Genomic DNA, 19,653 nt, shown 5'->3' with positions numbered 1-19,653 from the left:
ATTCTCAGCAAACTATCACAAGAACAGAAAACCAAACACTGCATGTTCTCACTCATAAGTGGGAGTTGAACAATGAGAACACATGGACACAGGGAGTGGAACATCATACACCAGGGCCTGTTAGGCATACACCAGGGCCTGTTAGGGGGTCGGGGGCTAGAGGAGGGATAGCATTAGGAGAAATAGCTAATGTAGATGACAGGTTTATGGGTGCAGCAAACCACCGTGGCACGTGTGTACCTATGTAACAAAACTGCACATGTATCCCAGAACTTAAAGTATAAAAAAAAAATCCCTTGGTACTTCTGAATAATTTCAATGTCATGAAAAACAAAATGTGAAGTGTACCAGATGAAGGAGACTAACAGCCATGCCAACTACATGTAATATGTGATCTTGAATCTGGATCAGAGAAAAGAATTCTGTAAAGGACATTATTGGGACAATTAGAGGAAAATAAATATAGGCTGTATATTAGATAAGAGTATTGCATAAATGTTAAATTCCTGGATTTGATAAATGTACTGTGGTTATTTATGAGAACATTTTTTCTCAGGAAATGAACACTGAAGTATTTAGAGATAAAGGTACATAATTCTACAAGTAACTCTTAAATGGTTCAGCAAAAGTATTTTGTTGTGTGCGTGTATGCACATGCACACAGAAAGAGAAATCAAAAGTGGCAAAATGTTAACAACTGAGGAATATGGTTAAGTATACAACAGTTCTTTGTTTCATTCCTCTGTCAGTCTGTTTTGTGCTGCTGTAACAGAATACCACAGATTGGATAATTTATAATAAACAGAAACATAGTGGCTCATAGTTGTAAAGGCTGGGAAGTCTAAGATTGAGAGGCTGCATTTGGTGAGGACCTTCCTGCTGCATCATAATGACAGAAGGCATCACATGGTGGAAGGGCAAAGAGAGGGGGAGAAAGTAAGCAACAAATAGGGCCAAACTTATCCTTTTATAAGCAAGCGACTCCCTTGATAACAGCATTAATTCATTCATGAGGGCAGAGCCCTCATGGCCTAATCACCTCTTAAAGATCCCACTTCTTAATATTGTTACAATGGCAATTAAATTTCACCCTAAGTTTGAGAGAGGAAAACTTTCAAACCATAGCATTTTCCAACTCTTCTGTATGTTTGAAATTATTTCAATATAAAAAGTCTTTAAAAAGAGTGATTATTAATCAGCTGCCTGAGCAACGATATTATCTTTGGCTTGAGTCACTCATCACAGAATAGAAAGCATTTGACATTGCCAGAATGAAGCATGGATCCCATGAGACAACTGACTGCAGAGCTGGAAGATGAACTTGCAGTATTATTTGTCAGTATAATTTAGAAAACAAGGTTGCGCTTCTTAGAACTCTCCCAGATGATTGCTACCATATATGGATAATTCATTTTATAAACATTAATGAAGTTCCAATTATATATATATAATATATATTTTTATATATATATTTTATATGTGTGTGTGTATATATATATAGAGAGAGAGAGACACAGAGAGAGAGAGAGAGAGGAACTTTTCTAGCCCCACTGGAATTACAGTGATGGGAATTTAATACAGAGAACAGTCTCTGACAGTTGTGAGGGGCAACAGCTACATAACAAAATGCCAAGATAATGCAGCAGTGAAAGTAAACATGTAGAAAATAAATTAGCAGAGAATACAACAATTCAGACAATTTTGCAGGATGGTTTGGTGGAGAGGAATGACAATGAGGCACACGAGTTTTCCACTTGATTGGAGTGGAGGAATGGAGTGAAAGAGTACTCCAGGCAAAGGGAGCAGAGGCAGTTGACATAAGAGTTGACAATGGCAGTTGACATACAGGTTTTTGATGTTCAATTTGTAACAACACAAAAGAAATTAGTTGTCAGTTAAGTTGTGAATATTTACAAGACATTAAAGTAGTATAAAATAATTAACACTGGAAAACATGCAATACTAACTGATCCTTTGATAAACTGTTTTTATTGTGTATGTATGGCATCTTATTAAACATGGAATTCCTCCTTTGACCTTTGTACCTTTTGCAGTAATTTTCAAACCTGAATAATATATAGACTCTTTTTAAAGGAAAGAAATTCCCATAATTCCCAGGAGTCACATGTTGAGCTAACTAGTGGTTGGCAGGTCTTAGTTTGAGAAATACTGAGTTGAAGAATGGAAGAAAGTTTTACTTTATAAAAATGTTATTTAATTACAAATTACAACTATAAAAAAGATATGTTGTTTTCAGTCAGCAAAATTATTTTGGATTATTGAAATAAAAACAAAATAATCAAAAGACTAATACAAAACAATAAAATACCTTGTAATCTTTGAGTCAAAAGCTTAATCTTAAATATGTAAGTTTTACATAAATGTGTAAGTAATACATCCAAACACCAATCAGTACATGGAAATGGGCTTGAATAAACAGTTTACAAAAGATGAAATAAAAATCATAAGCATTTAAAATGTTCACGTTCAATAATAACTAAAAAAAGCAATTTAAAATAAAAGACTACCTTTTGACCCATAAAATTAGTAGATACTTAAAAAAATGATAACATGTTGAGAGTTTTTAATAATAGAAAAAAATCACAAACAATCTCAATATCCAACAGTATGGAAATAATTAAAATATGCATTTATGTAGTATGACATTACTTGGACATTAAAATATTTTTGAAGAACTTAATATGAATTCTTACGCTATCATATTATATGCAAAAAAAAAAGCAATGAACAAAAAATATAAATTCAACCTTGTCCAAATATACATAGAAGATCTAGATAACTCTACTATGGTTATGGAAGTCATTAACATTTTAATAGTAGAAGCTGGGTGAAGGGTACATGGCAACTCTCCGTCGTATTTCTGCAGCTTTTCTGTAAGTCTGAAATTATTTCAAAGTGAAAAGATAAAAAACATACATAGAAAAAATACTGCAAGGAAAAATATCAAAATTTTAGCAATGGTTTCTATGTGGTAAAATTGAGTAGCTTTTCCCCTTAATTTGGAAAAATGATTTTCTTTAACTTAAATTTTTATAGAGTGATATGCCATGTAATTTAGAATGCCATATAATGCCATTTAAGCCCCACCCCCCCAAATTAAAACAGAAAGAAAATGCTAAACTCAAAACAAAAATATCATCCACCACCATTTGGTAATCAGTGTGGCAGCAAAACATAAAACATAAATGTAAATGTTACATGGTGCATGCGGATGGAAGATAAGATAGAGTATCAACTGGTTAGGGATGCATTTTACAGGTGGAATGTGAAGTGTGAAAGTAGATAAAGGATAAATATAAGGACTGAAATAGATTTAGGAAGTTGTGGCACTAAGAATTTCATTTCAGTAAAAAGAGGAGAAAGGCTGCTTCTCCAAAGAGCGAAAGTATCTGCAGTATTTTATGTGTAGGAGAGAATTCTCTGAGTTTTGGGGGAGGGTAAATTATAGTAAGTTATGAGAGCATTCCCAAAAGATTAGTTGTTAATGAGTAAAAATAATTTACTTTAGGTAACTATCTTCATACTTATTTTTATCACAGATTCTTTTCTAAGCAACTCAAGTTTGCAGTGATTCAGGCCTACTTCTGAAGAAACAGCCTTTTATCTCAATGAATGACACAGGTAAACACCTACTTGAATTAAGTTCCTCTTGATCCAGACTTTTGTGCCAAATATTTTTCTTTGTTTAATATTAAATAAGGACAAATAGAAAAATGAATATATACTACGTTGTCATTGGAAGCTGCACCTGAAAAACTACAGCATGTTAGACCTTGTGGTTCTCAGTCTTTGCCTGTCTCAAGATTCTGAGGTGCATGACATCTTCCTTTCTATACCTGGACTCCCTATAGGAGTGATTCTTGGGAACATGGCAAGCTGTTGGTATGTGGTTTGTAAAGGAACATCCTCAGGCACACTCATGTCAATGCTGAAACTGTTCCCTTTCTCCTGCATTGCCCCATCTCCCTAAGAGTTATTGGTAGAACCAGAATCTTTTAGTTTTCACAGTTTATCCTAGATGATTATTGTTTAGCCCCCTTTCTCATATTGAGACAAAGTTAGAACTTGCTCCTTAGAGAAACAACACTATGTCAGAAATTGTTCTTTGGAGAGGGAGTGTGAGGCTTTACTTCAAACTTAGCCCTGATTCAATTTCTGTCCCCACAGTTAGATTTTAAGCCCCTTACAGGCATAGGTTAGGTCTTATCCATCTTTTTACCTTCTTCAGACTTAGTGTTTGACTTTTGAAAAAGTAGTTACTTACCAAATGTTTATTGAAAATGAATGTCATTTCCTTAAGGGCAAATTGTATTCCTTTGTGAAGGTAAATCTATCTCTTGCTATGAAAAAAAAGTAAAATGTGGCATAAGTACAAATTAAAGTAGAAAATACAGAATGTAGAGCTTAAAATTAAGCAGCAGCTTCGATCTTGGGCTGAGTATATAAAAAAGATTGAGTTATTAAAAACAAGATCTACAGGTCTGTCTAACAAGATTCTTAAAAAAGGAACCAGGAATATGTTTGAATCTACACATGTTCCTCAAGGCTGCAAATACATTGTACTATATGGACAGTCACTGACAGGGGCATTTATCTGATCCTGTGAACATGTTACAGGGAATTCTGTGTCCAGAGCCTCTGCCCTTTGACCGTGGATTGCTTCTTGTTTCTTAAGTATGAAAACTGGAGACTGGAGAATGACAGACTCAGAGAACATTTTCTCTTATGCATAAATATAGCATTATTAACATACTCACGTCTATAGCAGATTGTTTTAGAATTTTAGATTTGTTTGCTCATCCATAAAAGAGAATAATAATAATTATCTCACAGACTGAGGTAAGGATTAAATTGGCACAGTGCCTGAGAAGTAGTACATATATGCTCAATAAATGGTGTTTTTTTCCATTATTATTCACAGATAGAAATTCAGAAGCGTGTTACAAAGGGTTAGGTGAATTTAATATAGAATTACCAGGCCAATATTATACTTCAGCTACATTATAGTTTAGACTGGTTTATGTGAGCTTAAAGCAAAGTATTGCTACCACGTCTAACAATACTGTAAGGGTAAATAATTTCTTAAAACTATGCAACTGGCACGCTCTTGGAGTTTTGGAGCTGCTCATAAGTTGGGTGTTTCCTAGCCCTTTTCCATGCTGCTCATTTATTTATCTCTTTTTTTCTGAATATTGACTATTGTTAATAAATAACTTAGAAGAGATAGCACGCCTTTCGTCATCAGAAATAAGCCCTTGCTTTCACAGTGACGTCTGCTTTTTAAACATTTCCACTAATCAATGTTTCTGTTGGCCTCCATTTATCGTCAAGTAGCTTGCATGCCTTTGATCTTAAGTTAATGAATGACTTTCTCCGTAGCATTTGTGAGTTAGACTTCTTAGGCTTGAGCCATTACTCAGTTTACTGTGTAAGGACATTTACTTTTTATTTTTAAATTCAATTTTTTTGCAGTTTTTACATATGCAAGGAATGAAACACTATGTTGGCTAGAAATTTGTAATAAAAATCATAGAAATAACATAGACTTGGCAAAACTTCATTCACTCATAGGACAACACTTGGATACTTGTTGGAGTGGAACAGAAAAGCTGACAACACTACCAGCACCACCACTATCAATAGAAAACATTCCTTAAAAATAAAGTTGCCTGTGAAGCTGTGCTAGATATTATTAAAAGAGAAACACATTGAGAACAGTGACCTCAAATTACTTATATGGAGTTGACATGTGGAAAATAAAAACATTAGGCTATATCCACAGGCATTGTGGTTTTCATTACATGTAGGTAAGGTACAAATGAAATTTCGATATGTGAAAAAGTAGACTCAAGTATTATCTGACTCAAGTAGAGATTAGAGGTAAAGTTTAGGACTTTTTATGTCTTGCACAATTGATGGATAATAATAACAATGTGACTATATTCTCTTGAATTCATCAGGGGATAGACCATTTAAGTTTTGGTGTCCACCAGGACACAGACAGGCAAAGTGACAGCTGTTACTCTTTGGAGTGAGTTCTTCAAAGCAGACTTAGACCCTGGCTAAGCCTGGTGCTTAAAACCCTGGTGCTCCTGGGGCAAGCAAATGCCTTGGACTACCTTTCAGAATGTGCCATTGGCTCCTGTGACCGGGGCATGGAGGGGAAACACCAATATTATTATGCAAATAGCTCCAGGCCAATGTATGGTTTCAGGAACAGCACAGAGGAATGCCTGGGATACCTAAGATGAGACTTGGATATATTAGCACCAAAAATTGCCTCAAAGAGGAACAATACATTTTATCGGAAACTGATGTGAATTTTGTTTCCAAATTTATGTGCTAGTAACAAAGCCAATAGACATTTAAATAGGATTTGCAAGCTGACAGTGTACCCAGACTTTCTACTTTAGCTTAAATTGGAGTGCCTCATTTCGTTCCTTCTTCATTTCTGTAATTGAAAAGAAGCCTTTATAGTATGTCTAAAAGCACACTAAGGATGTATTTGTATTAACATATTAATTTTGCTAAATGCCAATAAATGCTATGCCTTATCTTCACTTTTCCATTAGGAAATTGCCTAAAAGACAATGCTTTATTGTAAAATTTAAAAATTATATTGTAAGTAGTATTTCTGGAGACAAGAAGCTATCTAAATCTATTTCAAAATCTGCATCTATATCTACATTTATATGTTTTCCAGTGGTCACACCCTCAAGCATACTGATATAGAATACAGAGGTTGAGATGTTTAGATGCTATTACTAAGGTTAAAAATTATATCATAAACATACACACACATAAAAAAGACTGCAATAAATGAACATAAAAACAATAAACACTTTTTTTTCTCCTACCCTAAGACAAACATAACTAATCAAGATCCATCTGTTTATTCTTGGATTTTCTATTCTACTTCCATGGTTGGTCTCACTCCTGTAGCAGTGTTGGTATCAACACTGGAATATTACAGAGAAGATTAGCATAGCCTTTTGCAAAGATGCCTCACAAATTTGTAAACTTGCTGTATTTTTGCATAGTTAATTACTTCTTTCTTTGTGTTCCAATAGTACATTGTATGTATATTAGCTGTCATCTACTGTATTATAATTATTTGTTTACTTCTCTGTCCCCCTCATAAAACAGAATTGCTAAAGAAAGAAATTATTTTTTATATTCAGAGTGGCCAGCACAGTGCCTAGATTCTATAAAGCATCCAGAAAATGTTTAATAAATGAAAACAAAATGAAAAAAGTTTTATAGTTTTTGTGTAAGAAACAAGCAACAACTCTTTATATACGTCATGCCAAAGCAGAAATGCATTCTGAAACAATTTTTTGCTTCCTCACTTTGTAGTCCCAATGGCAGAAATTCTATTTTAGTGTGATGCCCACTGGCCACCCCCTGCTGATAACTAGTGGACACAGTTCAGTTTGATTATGGGCAGATGGACAAGCCTCCTGTTGTCCTTGGCCATAGACGGTTTCTGCCTATTCTCTTAGGTGCATCAAACATGCATTTCTTTCTCTCCTCCTTTTTCAGAATCGTACATACTTGCTTCTAAAACTGAATAGAATGATATATTTGCAATATTAGATGCCATAAGCAGGCTCTGGAAGAAAGAGAAGCAAAAATACTTTGAGAGATACATGTTATCTAACACAAAAGAAGTGGACTCAGTGGAAAAGAGGCCATGACACATTGCTATTATTCAACTGATGAGGGATAGATTTTCCCTCTTTCTCTTCCACCATAATGAGATTGATTAGAAGAGAAATAAAGTTGCAATATATTTCTGGAAAAGGAGATCCGGATTATGATACCAATTTGAATTGTTCAACTAGATGATTGCCCAGGGTTGTAATTCATTCAAATTTCACATATAATTACATACATAAGTAGTAGTTCCTTCAAATTAGCAATGCAAACAATGGTTGCATAGAAAAGACACTGGCATGTTACTTAAGTTTTTAAGCTATATACAATATTCAAAATCATTTGGCATAGATATTTTCTTTACTAGTAAAAAGAAAATGGGAGAAGAAAATAATTATTATTCATTTAGTTTTTTTTTTATCATAGGCCAGGCATTTTTATGAAGACACTTTTTCTATGCTTTTTATGTAATCCTCAGGACTCCACTGTGAAATTAGTTTTATTATGATTATTTTTAAAAAGAGAAAAGTTAGACTGAGAGATACGAAGTAATTCACTTAAGGTTACAGAGCTGGGAAGTGACCAAGGACTTTCAATCAAGTCCTTTCTACTCTTAAACTCATTTTCTACCTACTGTATCAGATTTAGCAAGCACATAGTCATTTCTCAAGGTTTTTTTGTTTTTGTTTTTGTTTTTTTTGTTTTTCTTTTGTTTGTTTTTTTTAAGAGACCAGGTCTTGCTTTGTTGCCCAGGCTGCTCACAAATTCCTGGGCTCAAGTAATCCTCCCACCTCTGCCTCCCAAAGTGTTGGATTACAGGTGTGGACCACCGCTCCTGGCCTTAGGTATTTATTATGAAAGTGGTAGTGTTTTAAAGGATTTCCAGTAATTGTGAATAGTGTTTTAGATGCCAACTACCACAAATGTTTCTGGTGAGTGAGTTGGGGTACTTGTACTCTTTTCCAGATGATTAAATCTATTGCCTGAAAAACTCATTCAGTAATGTGACACAGGGGAAGCCATCTCTCATTTTTTGTAATGACTAGGCTAGAAAGCAGAGTTCTCCAATGTTTCCTTTACCTTCTTTAGGAAATATAGTCTACTTTCTAGAAGTCAAAATTTGTCTTGGCTACCCTGTTTGTCTAAAGGTACCATGCCCAGCTAGCATGGTGGGATATGGCTGGAACTCTTGGTGACATTCTTGCTTTGACCCCAATTCATGGTACACCAATAATCTTTGGGTTAACTTAGGGGGCTAAGGTGAGAATCATTCCAGCTTTGTGGCTGTATTTTTCTGAGGGCCATTGGCATTGTTTCTGTGCATACCCACACAATGGAAGAACCCCATAACTGACTGCCCTTTTGCATGAGGAGGGGCAGCACAGACCCTGAACTTCAGCTGTGGATTCAACATTTCTCTCAGGGTGGTGGCAGGGTGCGTGCTGAGGAGAAGTGATTCTGTGTACTTGCTGCTTTCCTCCTGCTTCCCTCAAATATGCATCAGGCTCACCTTCTCAGGGTGAAAGGACAAACTATAGGACCAACTGCTGGTACCTTGTAACTAAGTAACGTACTTGCTAAAATGGATTAACTCTGTGAAGTAACAGAACTGTCAGTTATCCTGGTTTCCTTGGGTAAGCAGACAGTGCCAGAGCCAATTTCTAACTGTGTTAGATGATTTTTCTTAAAAAAAAAAAAAAAAAAAAAGCAGCCTCAATTATAGTATGCCTAAAAAATGAGACTTAATCAAGACAGAATTATCAATTGACTAGGTACAATTTGACAAGTCAGTTTTTATTCCAACTGCATTATAGAGGTGATTTTAATATTTGGAAACTGTGATTCAGAGAGAGGCTGCGGAAAAATTATAATGTGGGCATAATTTCCATAGTGCGGAAATGGTCATTATATTAAAGTAGATGTTTATCTCTCTCTCACCTCTTTTTCATATTTTTCCAATTCTGTATGTCTGCCTATAATTTAAACTGAGTAATTAAAGCTATGCTTAAAATGCTTTGCCATTAATAAAGGAAAAGTCACCTTTAAAAAGTTGATTCAGTAATGGAAGTTATTTCAGGACTGGATTTGAGCCCAGTTCCTATTAATGAGGACTATTTTCCTTTTCTTTTTCTAGGACAGCAGAATTAGAATTATCTGTTTTGTCTATTTCCAGTCATGACACATGCTAGGTTTAGGTAAATAAACTGAACTAAAAAATAACAGGCTAACCAACCCTGTCACTTGACTTGAAGCTGTCATTTTTCATTTCAGCATTATGTTAATAAGCATTAATATGAAAACTCTCTGTCAAAGGTTTGCTTCTTATGTTTTGATTGCTTTAGAATGAAAATGTAGGTACTAAATTTCAGAAATGGAGTAGGAGGGGCAGAGAGCCCTGGACAGAATCAGGAGGCTGGCTCAGGTCTTGGTTCTGTCACCATATATGACCATGTATGTACCTGGACAAATAGAGCCCGGCTCTATTTTTTTTTTTTTCTTTTTTACATAAGTGACTCCATTTTGATTCCAACGACTTTAACAAGTGCTTTGTAGAAGGTAATCACTTTAAAATTTTAAATATCTGTTTCCTTTACCTTTAGAAGCAGAATGGTTAGAGTAAGTTAGGATGACAAATAGGTGTCCCCTTTTCTGCCAGCTCTGATCAATTGACAATGCCTGTCTTGAGTGCTGCGTGGGGATGATGGTGAAGCCTTTTTCAGATCCAGTTGGCAGGAGGACTCAGGGCAAAAGAGCCAATTATTTTTCATCCTTGAACTTGACAACTTCTTGGGTAATTATCTGCTTCTTTTATGACTTTCGCAACTTATTCTTATGTTTTACAGTTCAAGAAATGGTCTCTTCATAGTTTACCTAAAGACATTTTGAAAATTTGAGACCAAGGATGCATAGTCTTTGAGATCATCTAATCAAAACTAGGATATGTTAAAAAGTGTGTCAACCTAAGTAACAGAGAGGCTCTCTAAAAGAAAATATTCAAGAATAGGGCATTGCAATGGGGAAGTGTGCATAGTAAACTATGTGTGTATTCAGAGAGTTTACCTGACATAAGGAAGACAAAGAGTTTTACAGAAAAAATGAGGAGTATTACATAATTTTGTTGAAATGATTATCCTTAGCTACAAAGACAAATAACATGGATAACATCAGTCTGAGGTTGGACACAAGGGTGCAGTAGCCTTCCTGCAAGGTTTTGCTTTTTGCAGTCTTTTGTGATAGGTTTTGTAATCAGGTATACAAGTGTGAGAGCCTTTCTTTTAATGCCTTCTCTGGCTCTATTTGACAGATTTTTTTTTAAAACATAAGGGACCTCATTTTGATTCCAACAGCCTTAATGGGTTATTTGTAAAATGTAAAGTGCTATTTTTGTTATTTGAGGACAATATGGATAATTAATGACAAGGTTTTCTATTGTTTCCTTTGGGGCCTCGTTCCTCCAATTTTTCATGGAATATTTATTGCGTGAATGACACAGACTCTTTCAGTAAATTCCTTAAAAGTTACTTGTTCTACTGACGCTAGATTAAGATAATTAAGTGCTTAATTGTATGGCACAGACAGTAAACAATGTAGACATTGAGAGAGCTAGAGAGCCAGAATCATCAGAGTCATTCAGTCATTGGAGAACATTAAAAGAAAAGGCAGAACTTGAGCAGGGTCTAAAATGGGCTGAATTTAGGCAGAAGGGCATCTTAGAAATGGGGTATAATTTGAGTAGAGCATGGAATGAGACATAAGTGCAATTTGTGGCAATGAACAAGAAGTAGCAACTGTTTCAATAAGGAAAGTTTAGATTGCTAATTATTAGTAATAAGATTAATATCAGTAACAGTTAACATTTATTCACTTATTCATCCAACCAATATATAATAATTTTTTGTATTTTTGGTAGAGATGGGGTTTTGCCATGTTGCCCAGGCTGGTCTTGAACTCTTGAGCTCAGGTTATCTGCCCGCCTTGGCCTCCCAAAGTGCTGGGATTACAGGTGTGAGCCACCACACCCAGCCCCAACCAATATTTTTTGAGTGCATATAATGTGCCAAACTCTATACTGAACACTGGGGATACAGCTCGTAGCAAAATGGACAAAAATCTTTGGCAGCTTTATAGCTCCTACATTCTAGTGGAAAATGATAGTAAACAAAGCAACTATTTAAATATGTAGTATGTTAGAGAATAATAACTGCAAAGGAGAAAAATAAAGCAGGGAAGGGGACAAGGGAATGGTAGGGGTGGGTTGCAATTTTGGATAGAGTGGCCAAGGAAGGCCTTATTAAGAGGGTAATGATTGTGTTATGACCTGAAGCACCACATGCCAGGCATCTTGCCCAGTGAGCTACTTATATTATTATAGTTTATTTAATTTTCAGAACAATCATATGAAAATCGGTACTAGTATTGCCCTCATTTTATAGATGATAATCTGAAGCATAGACAACTGAAGTAACGTGCAAGTGTAAATGGCAATTAAGTGTAAGAGCTGGATTTTAAATCCGGGAAGTTAATTCCCGAGAGTATGCTTTTAGTTTATAACAAATCTGGATAACAAATATCATTGAAAGAGCTATCAGCAGTCAAAATGATAGAATTTTAGAGCTGGAGAGAAACTTACTGATTGTCTAATCCAGTGGGTTTTCAACCACCTGGAGAGCTTGTTAAAACTCAGATTTCTAGACCCCACTTCTGAAGTTTTTGATTAAGTAGGTCTAGGGTGAGCCCTGAGAATTTGCATTCTAACAAGTTTCCAGGTGATGCTGATGGTTTCCATTGATGGTTTAGGCAACACACTTTGGGAATCATTGTTCTAGTCATGTAGCACATTCAAATTACTGAAATTAGCTACTCTCTATTGTTTTGGCTCCCGGCATTCTGTGCCTTGTTTCTTGCCCACCTCTTTCTTGAGTATATAGGGACAGAGGCTTTCTTAATCTATTTACCACACAATAAAGGTTTAATACATGTCTATCATTGAATGACTAATGTGGAAGAGAAGAGGGAAGCACTGAAAGTTTTGACCAGCAAAGTGACATAATGAAAGCAGTATTTTAGGAAGATTTGTTATTAGGAATGGTAAGATAAAGAGATTGGAGATATGAAGATTTTACCATCGCCAGGTCCGTGTAGAGCTTTGCCACTCAAAGTGTGACACAGACCAGCAGCATTGGCATCACCTGGAGGCTTGTTAGAAACCCCAAGTCTCAGACCCCACTTTAGACCTACTGAATCAGAATCTATGTTTTTACAAGATCCCCAGTGACTCATATGCATGTGGAAGTTTAAGAAACACAGCTTTAGGACATCAAGTGGATGATGCCTGACCTTATAGGGTAGCCCTAGATATTCAAGACACAGCAGCATATATGAATGGCTGAGCAGGTCAGCTTTTTCTCAAGCATATTTCTTGGGATGCCAGTTCTCTGAGATCTTAACTGGTATTCAGTGATCAAAAAAGTTTGGCAACATATTTTACAAGATAAATATATACAAATTAAAAATAATTTTTAAAAATGTTTGGCAAATACCAGGTTAAATATCAGATTAAACAGAGATAAATAGGTCTATTTATGGACAGGCTTTAAAAAATCTTTTAATATGCTAATACACTTTCTGAATCTCTAAGAGAAAAGCTGTGTTGTATAGCTGCTTCTACATTTATTGCTCATGAAAGGCAATCTGGAGGGCATCCTCCCATGTTATTGTTCTGTGGAGCGCATGTTGATAAAGCTGCAATAGGTCGTTTGTGGTTATTAGGGTTCTAGACTTGTCAGGTTTTCTAATCTCTGGGCAGGAAAGCACCTTACACTTTCTAACTTTAATATCCATTAAACTTCTTCACTTTAATACTCATTAATTTTCTGTTCAAATGCCCCACCTTTCCATCGCTGGTCCAGGTATGTGACCTTACTTCTGACTCATTTTAATGGCTGAACTGTATATATTTGGACAGTCATAGGATGGGATTTTAGGAAATCCCATGTATTTTTTTCCATACTGTCAGGTATGGAAAAAATATTCAAGAATTAGTTGCTGGTTTTGGCATCTGAGGAAATAAGGAGCTACTAGAAAATGTCAGGGTCACTCGTAAAGTACCCAACTTTAGTTTTTGGTAAGAGTAAAGTCGGGAGGTACTACTGAGAGCAATTACTGGGTAAACAAAGAAGAAATATCAAAATTTGACTATTAAGAGATACAATATCTGTCAGCAAATTTGTAGTCAGTCATAAAAAGAAGCACATGAACGACATATTTAGGAACTAGGGCTATTTTAGATTTAGGACAGTCCAAATAGCTTTTCTACAGTTTATTTCTACTGATGTCCTTTTTGAAAATCCATGGCCCATTTGAACCCTGAAAGGTTGATTATTCCACATTCTATAATTCAAAAAGCATTTGATTTTAAATCACACTTACTAATAAATTACCAATAGTTTGGGTAGCATTTTGCTTTACCTCCATTCTCCTGGACATGAAGCTTCACTTTTTGTTTTTGGTAGCAGAATTCTTATACTCTTGGTAGTAAGAGGAGTGAAAATACTTTCTCAGTGGTACCCTTAGTTTGGGCAGTAAGCCAGATAATTTTCGTGTTTTTCCCCTTTCTGTTAATAATAATAAAAAACAATGAAAAGTATTTTTTATTTGAATTTGTTCCTTCAAATGCTCAAAGGCTTACTTTATTTCTTATTACCTTTTCCTGAAATTAAATAAATGTTATTTCTTACAAAATCAAGGTAGTACTGAATGACATTCACATAATTTTAAAGGCAGTTTTCTCCTGAGTCACTAAATTTGATACTTTAGAGCATAAACTTCAATATTTAAATATTCCAAATCTGATTCAATACAGCTTCCCTTTACTGTACCCTCCATTGGTTGAATTTCCTGCCCTCACAGGAGAAATTTTGGAAAGGAGGGAATGAAGTTTTAAAAATCAAGCAGAATATATTGAATTAAGTAGTTTTTGATTTCAGAGACTTCTAGAGGGGATTAGTACAGCTTTGAGCCACTTTTCTCTATCTCTAAATCTAAAGTTCCCAGGATACTATTTCCAAGATGAGGACTCTGAGAACCTATAAGCTCCTTAATCATTCCAAAGAGATGCAATTTTTCTTATTGTACTATATTTACTAAGACAGAAAAGTAGACTGATTCATTACACAATAGAAAGAGGCTGACAGCTTTTGGAAGGAGTGTTTTTCCTTCTAAAATGCTTAATCCATCCTATTGTCAGGCTAAAAATTGTGGTAGATGGCATTTACTGGGCCACCCTGATTCTTCTGTAGAGTAGAACCTGGGAGGTTGTGGTGGCTACATGAGTACCTCTAAACAGGTAAAGATGGACTGCGTGGGTGCTAAGAGAACCCCAGTTGCTGAATTTTGAATGTGATACATGATGGGTATCTTTTATCACTACAAGCCGTTATGGTTAGTAGGAAAGAGATAATAGAGGCATCAACTGTCCCATATTCCAAAGGTATCCTGCTAATGAGCCATTTTTAATGCACATGCTAAGGGTTGCCAGTTCTTATTTTGGAGAGATTTTCAACAAGAATTGCAACCAGAGGTTAAAATTAGACGTTGGGTTACTAAATATTTGTACAACATCCATCCAAAAAAGCATTTATCAGTCTTCATCAGGTGCTAGGTACAGTGCTGGGTGCTGGGATATTGGCAAAAACGATAAACATTGTCATTACCATCCTATTGCTTGCTGAATAAAGTGGGTTGCAGGTAAGTAAACAAGATAATGTAACAGTGAGTTATGTGTTATGATAGGGGAAATACAATGAACTATAATAATATACAGAAGCGGGATGCTTAATTTTTACTTGAGTCAGGTAAGAAGAGGCATCTACATGAAAGATGAATAAGCAATAGACAGACCAAGAGGAGTTGGGGCAGGAAAGAGCATTCTGAGAAACCAGTGTGTACAAAGGTCCAGAGGAAAACCATAAGAACATTTTGTTTGGAACATACAGCTTTTAGGAAGAAAGGGAAGTGGCTAGAAATGAAGAAAGAAAAGTAAATAGGGTCCAGATACATAGGGTTTTGTAGGCATTTGGGCTTTATTCTAGAATGGAGAGTCATTAAAAGCTTTTCCAGCAGAGAAATGATTAAAGATGCATTTTATGGTAAGGACTCTGGCTGCATTCTGGAGAAGGATTGGAGGGAGATAATACTGGGTAGAGTGGGACACAGGAGGAGACTGTTGTACATGTTTTCATAGAACAAGATGTTTGCCTGCATTTGACAAATGATACCATTCTTCACAGCTAGGGGTTTTGTGTTTGGTAGATGTTAAAATGGTTTACTCTTACTTTTGTAAAGTCCATGTTTTTATACTGTGCTTTAAGTCACTGTTTCCCATATTATATTTCTTTAAGAAACCATCCTTTTGTTCTCCTTCTCACACTTTTATAAAATATTTTTTTTTTGCTTCCTGAATATTCTGAAATGTCTTGTCTGTTCTTGACACATATATCTTTTCTACATTTTGTCACTTTGGTTTCTTTTTCAAATATGCATATAGAGAGTTCATGTTGAAAGAGAAGTAATTGTGTTTCTAGTGAAGAGATCTTGGCATCACAACTGTGGATAGTCTGAGATTTCCTGGAAAGAGCAGTAAAAAGAAATTCAGTGGTTTTCAGCATTGGAAAAAAACTAGCTTAAAGATAAATAGTGTTCCTAGAGGGAAGGAGGCTTGCTGTATAGCAATCAATATAGTAGGATTAGAAAAGACCAACACAGTTGAACTCCAAAGTACAAAATGTAATTAAGGGCACAAACGACACATAATACATGTCAAGTTTAAAAGAGAAGCTGAGCAATTACAGAGTGAAGTTCAGAACTTAAAAGTGACAGAAAGAGCAAAGGGCGAAAATGACAAAAACATTTCGTGTAAGACTAAAAGTGCTGCAATTGTATATGAGATACAGAAGGTCAGTGAACAGCCTAGAAAAGTGTCCAATGGATAGCAAGGGTAATCCATTGACTCAAAGGGTCTTGTAGACATTGATTTTAAAAAGTAAAATTAAATGATTTTTTTTTTTTGCCTCAGTGCTCTCAAAAAGCACAGTCTTGCTAGAAAGAGAAATCAATTTAAAATGAAATATGTAAAATTGTTCCTTGGGAAATGTTGCCAATCAATAGGTGGTAAAGAAATCAAGAAATTTGAATTCTCATATACAGCCAGACAGATATGTTTTCTTCCAGGATTAATGCTGTCACTGTTCAAGGCAATAATTCATTTTTAGGCTTAAAAATCCTTTCTAAGAAAATATTATGTTTTTATGTTTTTGGTCCCAAGTCACCAAATTGTAGCCCATTTTAATGCTTTTTTGGCTTTCTATGTTTCCAGATGTGACACATCTGACCCATACAGGAGGATGTGTAGAAGTCCTGGCAAAAGAACTTCCCAACCTATTAAGCAGTCTCTCCTCCCTCCCTCCCTCTCTTCCTCCCTCCCTCCCTCCCTCTCTTCCTCCCTCCCTCTCTCCCTCCCTTCCTTTCTTCCTCTCTTTCTTTCTCCCTTTCTCTCTTTCTTTCTTCTCTCTCCTTATCTCTCTCTTCTTTTTTTCTCTCTCTCCGTCTTCCTCCCTCCTTCACCCCCTTCCTTCCTTCTCTTTTTTTCTTTCCTTTTCTTTTTTGTTTTTCTTTTCCTTTTTTTTTTTTTGAGACAGAGTCTTGCTCTGCCACCCAGGCTGGAGTGCAGTGGTGCAATCTCGACTCACTGCAGCCTCTGCCTCCCAGGTTCAAGAGATTCTCCTGCCTCAGCCTCCTGAGTAGCTGGGATTACAGGTGCATGACACCATGCCTGGCTAATTTTCTGTATTTTTAGTAGAGGCAGAGTTTCACCATGTTGCCCAGGCTGGCCTCGAACTCCTGACCTCAGATGATCCACCCACCTTTGCCTCCCAAAATGCTGGGATTACAGGCATGAGCCACCATACCCAGCCTTTTTTCTTTTCTTTTTGAGGGAATGGTCAAATATGTTTGTTGCTATGTTAAGTAGAGATTTGGAAGAATGCACGTTGTTTACTCTGAAAATTGTGCGAGATACAAATTTCCTAAGGGAACACCAATTGTTTTTTCTTAATGGCATATTGAAGGCAATATTCAAAGAAAGGGTAAACTGGATGCAATAGTAGGGAGGTTTCCTGTTAGCCTCTCAGAAAGATTTAGAAACTAAGAAATTCTGACTAACTGTTGTAACAGACAAACCCTGAAATCTCAGCGGCTTTAGCACAACGGACATGTATTTGTTGTTCATATCACAGTCTAATGCGAATGGGGGATCTTCCTTCATTTTGCAGCCACACTACGGGCCTCTGCGGTAAGGGAAGACAAGGATGGAAGTGGCAGCATAACTCATAGCTATCTTGGCCTAGAACTGACCTTTTCCCTCTGAGCCAGTTACATGACCCCAACCTAACTGTGAGGTAGCCTGGGAAAAGTAGGGGAGTACCTGGGAGTAACTGATTTGACACTAACTGTTTTTGCCACTAGAAGGAAGTTAGTTACTGATTGATCTGAGCTCTATTTCCATTGTTCTTGGGGAGATAAAGACCCTCAAAGATGGAGGAGGTAGAAGAAGGTGGTACTGTTTGTGGTGGAGAGGACGGAAACTGAAATGTATCACAGGAAGTGATGAGATCCATGGAAATGAAACTGGAAAAGCTGGCCTGAAGTGGTGTGCAGGATAAGGGAATGGCTGTAGGTTCACCAATTCCACGTAACTTAAACATCCAGACCTGCAAAGACAAAGGTTAACTCTGGGACTACTAATTATGCTGCTTTAAATGTAATCACACTGCTTCAAGTTAAACGTACCTTTTTGGATATTTTTCCATTAACTTTAAACATTTTCTAAATATACAGAAAGATTGAAAGAATAGTACAATATGAACACTTGTATACTCATTACCTTCGTTCAGCAGTTATTCATGTTTTGCTGTATTTACTTTGTATAGCTATTTGTAAGTATGTGTACTTTGTTCTGAACACCTTGAAAATATGTTGCAGACATAATACTTACCATAATATTTCATGTAACTGCAATGCCATCATCATATCTAAGATAATTTTATATTCTTATTGTACCCACACACACTATAATATAACCAATTTATATTCAATTTATATTCAAATTTCCCCAATTATCTAAAGATGACATTTATCTCTCTCATTCTCTCTCTTTTTTTCAAACGAAGTTCACAGATTGTATTCATGTTACATTTCTCTAGTGTCTTTTGATCTCAAAAATCCCTTTATTTCTTTTTTAGAACATTTACTTTTTGAAGACATTGTAGGACAGTTGTATTGTCCCACATTCTGAATTTGTCTGATTTCTTCTGCATGCTGTGGTTCTCCTAGTTCTTATATTCTTTGGATTTCTTATAAACTAAAATGGGTCTAATGGCTTAATTAGATTTAAATTAAACATTTTTGGCCAGGATATTCCATAAGTGACGGTCTTATTTCATGTTACATCACAACAGAAGGCATATAATGCCAAGGTTTTCACTCAAATGATGTTAAATTTGATCACTTTGTTAGTAAGGTCATCACCAAATCTCTTCATTGTGAAGGTTTATTTTTCACTTTGCAATTAGCAACTAACTCATGGGTTAATGCCTTAGCACCTTGTGAATATCTCAACAATCTTTCACCTAAATATTTTAAAATGCATTGATGATCTTTGCCTGAAATAATTATTTCACTGGGAGGTGTAAAAAGTGTGGTTTTTCTAATTTGTATCATTTTTTCTATATTTATTAGTTAGCATTGTTCTGTGAAGAATAACTTTCCCTCATCAACTGGGACTGAATTACATTTCTTCCTAAAGAAGCAGGATATATTTATAATTTTAAAAAATTATAGGCAATTTTGAATATAGAGCAAAACCATAATCATCAGCTGTAATTTCAACAGCCAGTGAATCAACGTGTTTTTTTGTTTGTT

The 19,653-nt window shown here is 35.7% G+C and overlaps 1 protein-coding gene across 2 annotated transcripts in view; it reads left to right on the top strand.

Annotated features, from left to right (window-relative positions):
* Positions 1–19,653, top strand: part of SLC44A5 (solute carrier family 44, member 5) — a 428,960-nt gene that overhangs the window by 68,260 nt on the left and 341,047 nt on the right. For both annotated transcript variants that reach the window (XM_011977830.1, XM_011977822.1), the window contains exon 2: positions 3,561–3,642. In XM_011977830.1, coding sequence (XP_011833220.1) covers positions 3,630–3,642 — 13 coding nt within the window. In that variant the 5' untranslated portion in view covers positions 3,561–3,629. The remainder of the gene's footprint in view (positions 1–3,560; positions 3,643–19,653) is intronic.

The sequence above is a fragment of the Mandrillus leucophaeus genome, unplaced genomic scaffold, assembly GCF_000951045.1.
Source record: "Mandrillus leucophaeus isolate KB7577 unplaced genomic scaffold, Mleu.le_1.0 Scaffold103, whole genome shotgun sequence".
In the NCBI taxonomy this organism is placed as follows: Eukaryota; Metazoa; Chordata; class Mammalia; order Primates; family Cercopithecidae; genus Mandrillus; species Mandrillus leucophaeus.
This window is presented reverse-complemented; position numbering and strand designations above follow the sequence as displayed.